The following is a 14,355-nucleotide window of genomic DNA, read 5'->3' as shown; positions in this document are numbered from 1 at the left end:
CATTCTCCTGGCCCCTGCTCCTGGCAGGGTGAGACCAGAGCTGACAGCAGAGGTCTAGCTGCAGCCCAGCCACCGGGAAGGAAGGACACATTAGGCATTTTCTCTATGTGTGTGTCTCCTGTTTTGGAACATCCATATACTGTCCTCCAAGGGATCCACAGACCACCTATTGATTTTCCTGTTGTTTTTTCTCACAGGAAACTGGATGAAGAATACAAGGATCGCATAGCAGCCTTAAAGAATGAACTCCGCCAAGAGAGGGAACAGATCTTGCAGCAAGTGGGCAAGCAGCGGGTGGAGCTGGAACAGGAAATTCAAAAGGCCAAGACGGAAGAGAATTTCATCCGGGACCGCCTTGCCCTCTCCCTGAAGGTAATCTCTTGGTAGCTCCATGGCCTGGGTCCATGCTGGGTATCTGCACATAACACTGTCGTTCCCTGAGGGCACAGATAGGGCTAAACCCAAGGATTCTCCCTAGCAGTGGCCTGGATGTAGTGGTGGCCTCAGGGTGTGGAGTGGACAGTGTTCATGAGTATATCTTGTTCTTCACAGTCTTTGAGAAAACCTCAATTCCAGAGCTGCTCCCCTAAGCTTCTCCTCAGCCTCAGCCTCAGCCTCTCCCTCCCCTTCCTATCTGCCTCCCATTCTTATTCTCCGGACATCACCAAACATGATTTTCCTCTTGTGATCTTCCCTTCCCTCCTCTGTCCCAGTAGAAGAAGGTGACCTTCTCTTTTCTGGGCTCTCATACCAGATAGCATAGTACTGGGCCTTTGGGCGTAGTACCACTGCCTACAGGAAAACCTGGATGATGTTACTCAAGCCTGTTTCCCAATGCGCAGATGGTCACATAATAGCTCTTACTTGTTAGTTACCTTGGTGTGGCTATCATACCAGATGGTACAAGTAAGCTGTCTACAGAATAACAGGTACAGGGAAAATGTTCGCTATCATGAGGTGCCCCCGGGTCCACACAACAACTGAGGAAAACCCAAGGCAGTGAGCAGCAGTTTCTGCCATCTCCTGGATTCTCCTAATCATCAGCAGCATCAATTGCTGAAAGTCCCAGAAATTAAAATTCTTAGCCATCTGTCTTCATCACCACTCTTTATGTCATGTTGGTGTTCTGAAATAATATACATATCTGTGTTTTCCAGTGGCCCCTGTGAAAGGGTCATTCATTTCCCAAAGGGGTCACGACCAACAGGTTAAGAATCACTGCTCTAACCCCGGCTCCTTCCAGTGCCCCACCCCTCCCCTCCCGGTACCCCGCCCCTCCCACTGCACCTCCCGTGAGCCCCCTGTTCCTCCTGTGTACTCCTTTGCCATGTCCCCAACACCACAGGCCATCTTCCCTTTCCATTCCCATTACACCCCCTTTCCTGTTCGACTTGCTTTACTGTGGTGGCTAGGTGCCACACTGTCCCCTGTGTTCAGTAGCGATATCTGATTTAGCCTCCAGGGCAGCAGCCGGTGTCTGGAAGGCAGGGCTTGCTCCTCTTGGTTCAGCATGTGAGTGTGGGGATTCTATTTTAATAAACTTAATTTTATTTTTTTAATTACCCACTCTACATCCTGCTCCCTTCTCCCCTCTGTCATCCCCTCCCACAGCCTTCCCCCATCCCCCTTCCCTTCTCCTCTGAGAGGGTGGGGCCTCCCTGAGTATCCCCCACCCTGCGAGGCAGACAGTGTGGGTATCCTTTGAGAGACAGAAGGCCTAGAGTTGATGTTGGAGGAGAAGGTAGTATCTTTTTGAAGGTTTAAGTACATTTTTTTACAACTCCATATTGCTATGTTAGAGTGTGAACTAGAATACATAAAGGCATACTGGCTCGCCATGCTTTTGGCAAAATGTACTTTGAGAGTAACATTCTTCCAGTCAGCCTTTAACACTGGAGAAGAAAGAAAATATGTCAAATGGCAAGCCTCTATGTTTTTTTAAACAAATGTGGGTGAAATCTTTCTAGAGTATTATGAAAGATCTTTTTCTTTTTAACGGGAGAAAGTTTGTGAGTTTCAGTTGGCTTGCTATTTTACTTTATACATAAAAATTATGAACCATTTATGTGTAACTTCTATATCCTTAAACCAAAATTGTAAGTTAACTATAAACTATAATGCCCATGAATTATAATCAGTTTTAGATTTACTCCTTTTGTAGTCCTTCTGAGTCTCTTGCTATAGCTAGACAAGGCCTGCCTGCCTGCCTGCCTGCCTGCCTGCCTGCTGCCTGCCTGCCTGCCTGCCTGCCTGCCTGCCTGCCTGCCTGCCTGCCTTCCTTCCTTCCTTCCTTCCTTCCTTCCTTCCTTCCTTCCTTCCTTCCTTCCTTCCTTCCTTCCTTCTTTCCTTCCTTTCTGTTAACATTAATTGGTTTGGTGGGGCACACGCTGGTGTGAGCATGTGAAGATCAGAGGACAACTTGGTCCTAGGGAGTCACATCAGGCAAAGAGTGGCTTTTCCCTGTGAGTCAGCTCATGCTCATTCTAGAAATGGTACTTTGTACTTTATTACCAGATTCTTTTTCTTTTTCCTTCTCTTTTTCCTCTTTCTCTTTCTCTTTCTTCTCTCTCTCTCTCTTTCCTTCTTTCTTTCTTTCTTTTTTTTTTTTTTTTTTTCTTGAGACAGGGTTTCTCTGTGTAGCCCTGGCTGTCCTGGAACTCACTCTGTAGACCAGGCTGGCCTCGAACTCAGAAATTTACCTGCCTCTGCCTCCCGAGTGCTGGGATTAAAGGCGTGCGCCACCACTGCCTGGCTATTACCAGATTTCTTACACTGAGCAATACATGAAGAATATGCCGTTTAAAATACTCCACTATTATGCTGTGTAGAAATAAAATAAAGCCATATAGGTACTTTCCTTTTAAAAAATAGTTTATTGCTATCAAAGTAAAATTTCGGTATTAAAAAGTAATATCCAATTAAAAGGTAAGATTAATTTTGAATGAATTAACTCAGTGTCTACAAGGCACTGTTACCACTAAATGGAACCAGTAAGCACAAATAATTCTGTGCTCTCTCCTATATTTGTAACTTACTGTGTGAGATCCAGCGTGTATTTTCCTCTGACAGTGGGTCTCAGTTGGTTCCAGATGTATTTCAAGTGCTCAGTATCTGCACAGGCCTTTTAGTAGCTAAGATGTGGAACATCACAATTTTATAAGGTTGTAATTTTTTTAAAAATTTACCTTTATGTGCATTGGTGTTTTGCCTGCACATATGTCTGTATGTAGGTGCCAGAAGCCCTGGAACTGGAGTTACAGGCAGGTGTAGTCTGCCATGTGGGTGCTGGGAATTGAACCCAGGACCTTTGGGAGAACAGCCAGTGCTCTTAACCACTGAGCCACCTCTCCAGCCCCTATAGTTTCTTTTTAACGGCAGACTTTTGGAATCATGAGCTAGATATTAACCTTTTCATCATTGTTTGGTTTCGATTCTCTCTAGTTTTCACAGTAGATCCAGCTTTCTTCACCCCCAACCCTGTCTCAGACTTCATATGAAGTGATATCAAGGACAGTCCCCTGATTTCTGACTTTGTGCCATGTTTATTTCCCCAACTTTCTCAAGGAAAACAATCGCCTGGAGAATGAGCTTCTGGAAAACACGGAGAAGTTGGCGGAGTACGAGAGCCTGACGCAGAAGCTCCAGCGCAGTTTGGAAAATGTGTTAGCAGAAAAGGTAAGTCTACCTGCTTCCGATTTCCTGGTGAGCTGCCCAAGATGCCACTCGCCCAAAAGAGCAGAAGCAATGCCAAGAACATTTTTATTAGGGAACTGTTTGGATGCCGGGAGGAACTTCTCATGGTGTGACTGAGGATGGTGGCTGAGAGGGAAGGGTTGCTTGGCGCTGAGATGGGCTCCCTCCCCTAGCTGAACACATCGTCCTTGAGTGGTTTCCTCCTTTTCTGATTGGTGGTGTCTCTGCTTCAGTGCCTCATTCCTGTCATATTTGGGAGCTTGGATGACCCCCAGAAGCTGGGATCTTTGGAATGTGATAGGTCAAAGAAGGGCCCTTGGGAATAATGACATCTTTGTTTTTTGTTCTTTTTTTCCCCGTCCTTTCTAGTTTGGTGACCTCGATCCCAGCAGTGCTGAGTTCTTTCTTCAAGAGGAGAGGCTGGCGCAGATGAGAAATGAATATGAGCAACAGTGCAGGGTGCGTGCCCGGCTCATGAGAACTAAGCAACACTAGAGGGCCTGGGTTCAACTCCCAGCCTCAGCAATGTCTGGGTTTATCAGGCCACTGAAATCTATGGAAGGAAACTTCCTTTAAGCACAGTGCTTAAAGGCACCCAGTGGGCAGCTGCAGAGCTTCTGAGAGAACCTGGGTAAAGTGCTTAGACCAAAGCCAGGGACATATGGAGCACATGCATAAACTAGCTGTTAATATGACTCAGTGTCCTGGGCTGTAAGCAATCAAGCCAATTCCATTCTGGTCTACCTTATCTTACTACTACATAGAGGACTCTCTAATTTTTTGCTGAGTGAATAATTAATGTGGCTGTATTGATGTTCTTACCCCAAAATTAGCTTCCCTAGCTGATTGCTGAGCCCTGACCATAACTCAATTCGAGTGATGTCATCACCCCAAGAAAACCCTGCTCTACTTCAGCCAGCGTCTCCTATTGTGCCCGTCCCCATCACGGCATCATCCCCCCCACCCCGCCCAGTTCATCCTGTCCATCCTTTCCCCATCCCCACCCCCATTCCCATGTCTCCCCCTCCTCCAACCCCCATCCCCACTCTCTCTTTACCCCTAACGCAGCCACAGGCAACCACTGGTCTATTTTCTCTCAGCTAACAACTGGTCTTTTGAGAAGGGCTCCTTTCACTTGGTGTACAGGTTCATTATGGTGTTGCATGTATCTGTTTTCTGTTCCTTCCCGTGGCTGAATAAAGTCCCATCGTATAGATATGTGGTATTTTGAAATCAGTTAATAGACATTTGCGTTTTTAGAGGCTATCATGAATAATGGTCCTAAGCAGATTTGTGTGGGGGCATATACTATATTTCTCTTGGGGTTTATACCAGGAGGCTTTCTGCTGAACCACAAGCTAAACCAATGTTTAACTTCTAGGGACTGGCAGAGCTCCTGCAAGCTTATTTTCTATGTTAATTTCCTACCACATGCATGTCCTCATCCACCACATCTTCATTTACAGCTGTTGTCATATCCTATCATAGGATTTTATCATTCCCCCTGTAGCTTCTAATTGGTTGTTTGTATATCTTCTTTGATGAACTTTCTGATATAGCCTTTGTCCATTTTTAAGTTGAATTCCTTGAATTTGACTTCTAATAATCTTTATAAACCAAACTTTCCTCCAATTACATGGTCTCTTTACTTTAAATTTTTAAGATTTTTTTATTATGTTTATGTCTTTGTCTGTGTTGTTTATGCACATAAGTGCAGTCCCACAGAGGCCACGGGAAGGACTGAGATCCCCTGGACTGGGAGTCCTGGGTGATTGTGATCCACCTGACATGGGTGCTGGGAACCAAACTCAGATCATGTGTGTGGTCGAGACGGGCTCTTAACCTCCGAGTTCTCTTTTCAGCTTCCATCCTTTTTTACTTTCTTGGTGCCTTTGGAAGCACAAAAGCCTGTTCTTAGCTTTTATCCGCTCTGTTTTTCTTGGTGCTTTCTTGGTGCTGCATGTAAAACTGGTGTTTTTTTTTTAAACTCCAGCTATTACAAGACCAAGTGGATGAGCTCCAGTCTGAACTAGAAGAATACCAGGCACAAGGCAGGGTGCTCAGACTCCCCTTGAAGAACTCGCTGTCAGAAGAACTCGACGGTCACAGTGGTGGTATTGAGCCCGACCAAGGTAAACACATTTGCACACAATCTTTTTGACGTCTGCGTTTGACCTAGTTTGTGCTACAGTGGCTGGGTGGAGCACTGCAGAACACTGGCATCCTGGAGTTCAGGGAGGGAGAGACTTTGGCAGTCTCATTTATTGAGCGACGTCACTTGTGGCTGGGTTTTTGTTTGTTTGTTTTTTTTTTTTTTTCATTTGTCCTTGAATTCTTTACAAAAAGTATTTGTGATTCTGATATTGCTGACTCTTCCCTCCCCCACCATGGCCGCTTGGTATGAAGATGGTTTGGTAGAGTCATAGCCAGTCACACACCACAGAGCCCGGAGCTGATTTTCATAGGCTGCCTGGGCTAAGTGCCTTATTTGCCTCTGTCAGAGCAGCAAGTTAGTTAAGAGCTCAAGCCTGTGGCTTTGAGGGAGATAAGGAGGAGTGAGGCTGTTGGGTGGGCCTGCCTGGGGGCCACCATGCAATCCAGCTCCTTGCCTGGGTCCCGCCTCTTTCCTCTGTACATTGGGTTTTAATTTGAGCAAGGTTCCTGGGTGCTCTGCTGTTCCTCGTGCCATCTCCCTTCCCTTTGGTCTTTAAGAAGGTAGCTTTTTCCTTCCCTCCCCTCTCTACTGTGGGATCAGCAGGAGGTGTTCCAGGAGGAGATGTCAGAAGTTCTGAGTCCTTCTCTCTGATCCTTGATTCACCTGGTGCAGCTCTTCCACCTGAAGACTGTTCCAAGAAACTTCTGCCATCTTGGAGGGGGTGGGGGGATGGGGGGGCCAAAATAAGTGAGGAGAAAGCCCAAGGCAGGCCTGTCCGTCCCGGGTGTTAGAACTCTGCTTATGAACAGTTCTCCATCTGCCTGTGTATCTCCAGACGAGGAAAGTATTCTTTTGAGTCTCACTGCCTTAAGAGCTTTCTGCCTAGCAGGGAATATACTTGACCTTGTGCTAGATCAGCCCTTCGACTTCTGCTCATGATTTCAGTTTTCCCTTGGTACTTATTGTGGGCAGTGGGAGAGGAGAACCCTATGACGACATTGAGACTCATCTCAGTTGCCTGCACCCATGCCCCTGACCCGTGTGCCTGGATGAAAATAACGTAGACACCTGGAAATTCACAACTAAAACAGTATTGAGGGATGGACTGGCATCTTGGCCCATGAAGTTAGCCCCATAATACAGAGCAGTAGGGGTGCTAGCCACTTACATCATCCCTCTGAACTTGTCACTGGGTACTTTCTGGATAGACAAGAAGTTAGACAAGAAGTTGGTTAATTTGACCAAACTCCCTCATGCTGTTTCCTCAGCACATAACCCCCCCTTTTTTTTAAAGATTTATTTATTATTATATCTAAGTACACTGTAGCTGTTCTTCAGATGCACCAGAAGAGGGTGGGGATGGGTGTCAGCCACCATGTGGTTGCTGGGATTTGAACTCAGCACCTCCAGAAGAGCAGTCGATGCTCTTAACCACTGAGCCATCTCTCCAGCTGAGAGCTCATGTTCGACATATTCCACACACACCCATTTATCATTCAAAATGGCGGATTCAACTGAGGCTTGGCATGCTGCCCACGTTTAGGAGGATCTCCTTACCTGCTTCCTCTGGTTGCCCTGATGCTTGAATGTGGTGGGTTCCATTGTTCCCAAGCGCCTCACAGCTGGGAAACCTGGCTGAAAAGGATTCCTCAGTGAAGCCATGCCCCCTTGCCAGATGCCAGAGTATGCCAGTGAGTGGGCCTGAGGCAGGCTCGGTGGGTTCTGTGTGCTTTCAGGGCCTGGATCTGAAGAGTGCAACCCCCTGAATATGAGCATTGAGGCAGAGCTGGTCATCGAGCAGATGAAGGAGCAGCACCACCGGGACCTGTGTCACCTGAGACTGGAGCTGGAAGACAAAGTGAGTCCTGCGTCCCAGTCTGACCCTGAGTCCTGTCAGCGCGTGCGTGGGGGGACCTGCTGCCTTCTCCTCTCAGACCAGCACTTCCTGTGCATTTCTTCTGGAGTTCAGAGGCTGCCAGGAACCCATTTCCTCAGGCTGAAGTTAAGGCCTGTTCTCCAGTCTCTCCAGAACGTGATGTGTGTTTAGTCCCTCATATTGTATATTACACTAACTATGGTGTTTTTAATTTGTTAAAAAATAACTCAATTGAAAAAAAAAAAAAACCCTTTCTTTGATGTAGTATCGCTTCCTAGATTAGATACAAGCTCTGATCCTTGGCCTCTCAGTCCTTCACTATGTAGTTTCCACTCACCTTCACCATGTTTTTGTTTTTCTTTTATGTATGGTTATATGTGTATGCATGTTCATGTGTATGCATGATTAGATTTGTATGTATGGTTATATTTTGTTTGCACGTTTATGTGTGTATTCATGGTTACATGTGTATACATGTTCATGTGTATGCCTAGTTAAGTGTGTATACATGGTCATGTGTATGTATGGATACTTGTTTATGCATGGTCATGTGTGTATACATATTTTGTGTATGCTTGGTCATATGTGTATGCATGGTCACGTGTGTACTGGTCATATGTGTATGTATGTATACTTGTGTGTGCATGGTTACATGTGTGTATACACGGCTCCCCCATTGGTCTAGCTAACTGGCTTGCCCAGGGATCCTCTGCCCCCCAGCACTGACATCACAGGTAAGAGCCACCATGACCAGTTTATGTGGATTTGAGGGAATCGAGCCCAGGTCCTCTTTACTCAGTGCCACTCCCCAGCCTCTGCTTCTCTTGTTCACTTGACTTTTCCTGGCTTATGACTAACTCCACTGAGCAGATCCCCACGTGTGCCCCTTTCACCTTCCCACTTCCCTACTACAGCCTGAGGATTGTAAAATATGTATTTTAAGTCTTCAGATGTTCCTTGAACTCTGTAAGGAAGGCATGCAGAATGCCATACGAAACACAAAGTTGGAGAAGAAATTGTTAGTTCAGTGATAGCCAGGAGCTCGATGGCCAGCCAGCCTAGCCTGTTTGGTTTGTTCTGAGCTAGCAGTGAAAGTGGTGGCGCATGCCTTTAATCCCAGCACTCGGGAGGCAGAGGCAGGTGGATTTCTGAGTTCGAGTCCAGCCTGGTCTACAAAGTAAGTTCCAGGACAGCTAGGGCTATACAGAGAAACCCTGTCTCGAAAAACCAAAAAAAAAAAAACCAAAAAAAAAAAAAAACAAAACAAAAAACCACGTGGTTGGTGCTTCAGGAATGGCACTGTGGTTGGTTGTCCTCTTGCCTACACACACACACACAAACACACACACCCCTACATGACATATATGAACACTCACATACCTAAGTCAATAAAAGTAGACCTGGCTTCACTTAGTATTTTACTTCAGGTAATTTTGAACTAAGTTTGCACTTTCAATGAGAACGAGAAAATGAGAGTGTCCTTTGGGACACAAGCACCCGTTGCACCTACACCCCTTCCCCATATCACAGAGCCCAGTCATCCCGTGGTTTCACTGTCCGGTTCTAGGTGCTCCACTACGAAAAACAGCTGGATGATACCAGGGTCGCCTCTGAACAGGAGCAGGCGGCCATGAAGCAGAAGTATGAGCAGGGAGTGCACACCTTGGAGAAGCGAGTCAGCGAGCTTCAGAGTGAGATTGCAGACCTGGAAGGGCAGGCGGCCGTGCTGAAGGAGGCTCACCACAAGGCCAACTGCAGGCATGAGGAGGAGAAGAGACAACTGCAAATGGCATTCGATGAGGAAAAGGCTCAGCTCCAGGAGGAGCTGCGGCAGGAGCATGAGAGGGAGCTCAAGGCCAGGCTGCAGCAGGCAGCGGAGAGCTTTCGCCAGGAGAGAGAGGGACTCACCCAGGCTGCCTGGACTGAGGAGAAGGTGAGAGGCTTGGAGCAATCTTACCAGGAGCAGCTGCTGAGCCTGGAGGAGAAGCATGCTCTAGAGAAAGAAGAGCTGAGGGAAGAGCTCTTGGAACATCACCGAAGGGAACTCCAGGAGGGAAGGTAAGAAAATGAGGGGACCGTGAACAACTGAACATTCTTTCTCTGGAGTTCCTGTCAGCCAGGGAGGACTGGAAAATGGGGATTGGGGGTGGGGGAGCAGAGCAGAGCAGCCCATAAATCTGAGTAGGTTCTTTCAAAGTTAATCCAACCAGTTTTGTCTTGTTCATCAGGAAGTCTCCTTTGGTCATTGGAACTGTTCTGGTGTGTGTGTATGTGGGAAAGGGAGGGAGGAGAGGCAGTCAGAGGAACTGTCCCTGTGTGACACTTACTGTCTTCCTGTGCTCAGATGAGGACCAGATCCTTCCTACTGCAATGCTGTCTGATGTTCTCTGAGGAAACCCATTCATACACTGGATTTGGAATACTCATATTTATTCCCCTTTACGAAATGGCATATTGTGTTTACTATCCTTGTGTGAAATCCCAGGTATAACTGAGAGATTTCGAGTTTCCCACCCTGTTTAATACAGAACTCTTTTGTTTAATTAAGCAAAAACACAAGAGAGTTATTAATGTGCCTGTTTTGTGCAGCTGAAATCCTATAGTGCCTCTTTCAAAATATTTCCCAGATGAGGAGTGAGGTCACTATGTCTTTGGTCATTTAATGTGAAATGGCAGCATAAGGCATCGTTAAACCACATAAGTACATTCAGGAAGCATATTAAAGGATTTGGTTTCGTAAGCTCCCCCTGCTTCAGAGAAAGATAAGTTTCCTGGATTTCTAGCCTCCAGAAGAGAGAGCCTCTCCCTGAACCCACAAATGGCCTAGGAACCGGAGCATTGTAGGAAGCGGTCCTGGCAGCCTCCTTTTTATATGGGAAAATGTTGGGTTTGCTTCCGGAGTTGGCAGCAGTCTCAGTAATGCTGTCTGTTGACCACATTTAGGGAAGAAATGGAAACAGAGTGTAATAGAAGAGTCTCTCAGATAGAAGCCCAGTGCCGGGCTGACTGTGAGAAAGTCACTGAGCACTGTGAACAAACTCTGCAAAGCCTCGAGGTTCGCCACCGCCAGGAGCTGAGGGACCTCTTGGACCAGCACCTGGAGGAGAGGTCTCAGTGGGAGTTTGAGAAGGATGAGCTTACACAAGAGTGCACAGATGCCCAGGAGCAGCTGAAGGAGGTGCTCCAGAGGGAGAGGGCGACCGCTGCGGCCATGAAGCAGGAACAGGAGATACTGGAGAGGACATACAAGGACCGTTTGAATATCCTGAGCATGGAAAGAGAGCAGCTACTGCAAGACCTGAAAGACCTACAGAACGCATCTGAGAGCCAGCACGGCCTCCCGTCTGACCAGATACTTGAGCTGAAGAGAAGTCAGGAGAGAGAACTGAGGGAGCAAGGGCAGGCGCTATGCCAGACGGGGGTCTCTGAGCAGCTGGCCAGCCAGCAGCTCAAAAGGCTCCGTGTAGAGCATGAGCAAGAGAGGAGAGAAATGATGGGCAAGCTTGCCGCCCTGGAGAGCGCCCACAGAGCAAGCCGTGAGAGAACAGATCAAGAGAAGGCAGAGATGAGCACAGAAATCCGCAGGCTTCAGAATACAGTCAAGGACATGCAGCAGGCAGCATCTCTTTTGATGCTTCAGGGTGGCTGCCAGGCAACAGCAGGGGAGGAGGCAGAAGGAGATGAAGCCATGTCCCTGCTTCAGCAAGGCGAGCAGCTGTTGGAAGAAAACGGAGATGTCCTCATCAGCCTGCAGAGAGCTCACGAGCGTGCAGTGAAGGAAAATGCAAAGATGGCTACTGAAATTTCCCGATTGCAGCAGAGGCTGAAGAAGTTAGAGCCGGGGTCGGTGATCTCATCTTGTTTGGAGGAGGGGACATCTGAGATTTCTGGAAGTTCCAGGGAACAAGTAGAACCCATAATGAAACAAGGTCCAGCTACCAAGCACTTCTTGAGCGACCTAGGAGACCACGAGGCCCGGGACCTGGGAAGTACCAGGACAAGCTCTGTTCAGAGGCAGGAGTGCAAAACCGAGGAGTCGGAAGCTTCCCTGGACTGCTTTTCTGAGCTTGAAAATAGTGAAGACACCAGGACCGAGTCCGGGGACCTCAAGAGTCAGATCAGCCAGCTTCGGGAGCAACTGACAGTCTTGCGGGCAGACTGTGATCGGGCTTCCGAGAGGAAACAGGACCTGCTTTTCGATATCTCTGTGCTGAAAAAGAAACTGAAGATGCTGGAGAGACTCCCGGAGGCGTCTTCCAGATATAAGGTATTATACGAGGATGCCGCTCGAGAAAACGCCTGCCTCCAGGAGGAGCTGAGACTTGTAGAGACGCGCTACGAGGAGTCTCTGGACAGCAACAAAGAGCTCACTGCGGAGGTCTACAGGTTGCAGGATGAGATGAAGAAAATGGAGGAGGTGATGGAGACGTTCCTCAGCCTGGAGAAGAGTTACGATGAGGTCAAAGTGGAAAATGAGGAACTCAGTGCTCTGGTGTTGAGACTTCAAGGGAAGATGGAGAAGGTGCTGGGAAGGGCCACCCTGCAGGGTGACAGCTACTCCCTCTGGGAAGCCCCTTCAGAAAACCTGGAGGTCGCCTCGGATGAAAAGATGCTTGAATTCCATCAGACTCCGAAAGAGTGTACACCCAAGGTCATGAGCATGCACCACATCATAGAAGAGTGTAGACAAGAAGCCCAGTGCTGTGACCAGGGAAGCACGCAGCTCCTAGCTAGAATAAAAGCACACAAAATCGCCTGGTTCCGCAGAGCAATTCAGACACATCCAGAAAAGCCTAGCGCGCAGAACCGAGTCATCCCGGAGGGAAGTGCTGCTCTCCTAGGCCTACAAGACAAACATCTTCAACAGGAGGCCACCATCGCAGAGTTAGAACTAGAGAAGCAAAAGCTACAGGAGCTGACTAGAAATCTGAGGGAGCGAGTCACTGCACTAGTTAGGCAAAAAGATGCCCCTTCTCAAGGGGAGAAGGAGGAGGAGCTGAAGGCAATGATGCAGGACCTGCAGATCACGTGCGGGGAGATGCAGCACAAGGTTGAACTCCTGAGGTAACGTATGTGACTTCTAGACCTCGTGGAAGCCCGCAGAGCGCCTCATCACATCTAACTGCTGCTGCTTGCCGTGCCTAGAGACACTAACCTGTTAGTCTCGAGAAGAGCAGTGTTCTAGCCACCTCCTGCTTCTGTGTGTATTAACAACTAGAGTAACCTTGTCTAGGAAGCATCCCCGTCCTCATAGCACATTAGTGTGGTCCATCTGGAGTGTGGGAGTGCGAAATGGCGAGTGTCTGCTGTGTAACCACTTGTCTCGTTCGTCCTTGGCCCTCTTCTGGCTCTGACGTCCTTGGGATGAATAGATACCCTGTTGCTCCATGTTAGCTACTGTCCTCATTTTAACGAAGCATGTTATATGGAATGAACGCCTCTCATGTAGTATTAACTCACTTGGAATACGCTCTTCCTATACTAACGTAGGAAACTTATTGAACGGGTCACACCTTTTCCTTCCATACTTGACAGATATGCCAGTGTCCTAGAAACAGTACATCTTTATTGTACTATTTTACCAAGGAGTTATCAGATTGGAATAAATATTCTTGAGCGATGAAAACAAAGTGAACTATTTTTGAAAAAAAAAAAAAAAAAAAACCTACACACCTGACTTTGTGAAACACGACTGCATTTCAGCATTTCTATCAAGTTGGGTTTTTCTTAAATTTGTAAAATATTACATTGTGCCTGAAGTATCTTAGTGGTATAAATCAAGAGAATTCGCTTGTGGATATTGAGTTTCCTGTTCTCCAGATTACTTTTCCTTCAGAGCCTCAGAGTAGAGTAAGGAGAACAAGCCAAGTATTTTGGTGCGCCTGTTTGCTGTAGTGCATTGTCCCGGGGGGGGGGGGGGGCGCTAAGCTAAATCTCCAACAGCTAAGTTAAGTAATGTGGCTGTTGTCTGTTCAGAGCAGGGAGGGCTTGAGACGGAGGTAATGAGGCCAGTTGTTCCAAGCAGCCTGCCTGCCATTGAGAAGTCAACACCCAGCATTGGCTTTGACTCTTGATCCCTGTCTCCACGCTCAGGGGTTTCTCACCACGCCTCCCTGATGTCTTTTAGCGAGATTCTTGTTTTCCAAAAGTAGTGACTCAATATGTTACAACTTGACTTCCAAGTACCAAGAGACTACTAATTTAAACTTCTACTTTAACTGGCATGAAATTCTTTCTATATTGGAAGTTACTAGAAAATATTTTCCAAAGATGCCAGATGACTGCCATGTTGTAACTTTTTTCTTTTTTAAATCTCTACACTTCAGATATGAATCTGAAAAGCTTCAAGAGGAAAATTCTATTTTGAGAAATGAAATTACTAGTTTAAATGAAGAAGATAGCATCTCTAACCTGAAATTGGAGGAATTAAACGGCTCTCAGGAAGAATTGTGGTAAGACATGGTTTAAATTTTACAAGGACTAGGAACTGTTTAACTTCAAGTTTAAAAGCTTCACTCCTGACTTGTGTCTTCTTTGCTCCTTTAGGCAGAAAATAGAAACCATAGAGCAGGAAAAAGCTTCAATTCAGACGATGGTTGAAAAATTAAAGAAACAGGTAAGAAACACTTCA

General features: G+C 47.0%; 1 protein-coding gene across 17 annotated transcripts in view; it reads left to right on the top strand.

Moving 5' to 3' along the window:
- The window catches only part of Nin (ninein), a 102,421-nt gene that overhangs the window by 58,370 nt on the left and 29,696 nt on the right, over positions 1–14,355 (top strand). For 15 of the 17 annotated variants that reach the window (XR_015045227.1, XR_015045228.1, XR_015045226.1 and 12 more), the window contains 9 exons: positions 198–372; positions 3,565–3,675; positions 4,063–4,152; positions 5,687–5,825; positions 7,585–7,706; positions 9,292–9,782; positions 10,668–12,788; positions 14,051–14,176; positions 14,271–14,340. Coding sequence is in view for 14 of the 17 variants with exons in the window: in XM_085830408.1 (XP_085686534.1) it covers positions 198–372; positions 3,565–3,675; positions 4,063–4,152; positions 5,687–5,825; positions 7,585–7,706; positions 9,292–9,782; positions 10,668–12,788; positions 14,051–14,176; positions 14,271–14,340 (3,445 nt within the window). In the remaining 3 variants the exon portion in view is untranslated. The remainder of the gene's footprint in view (positions 1–197; positions 373–3,564; positions 3,676–4,062; positions 4,153–5,686; positions 5,826–7,584; positions 7,707–9,291; positions 9,783–10,667; positions 12,789–14,050; positions 14,177–14,270; positions 14,341–14,355) is intronic. The other 2 variants (XM_085830416.1, XM_085830417.1) reach the window with 1 other exon arrangement.

This window comes from Mus caroli, unplaced genomic scaffold (assembly GCF_978045245.1).
Source record: "Mus caroli unplaced genomic scaffold, Mus_caroli_1 scaffold_14, whole genome shotgun sequence".
Taxonomy (NCBI): Eukaryota; Metazoa; Chordata; class Mammalia; order Rodentia; family Muridae; genus Mus; species Mus caroli.
Note: the sequence above shows the minus strand (reverse complement) of the source record. Positions and strands in the feature narration are given on the sequence as shown.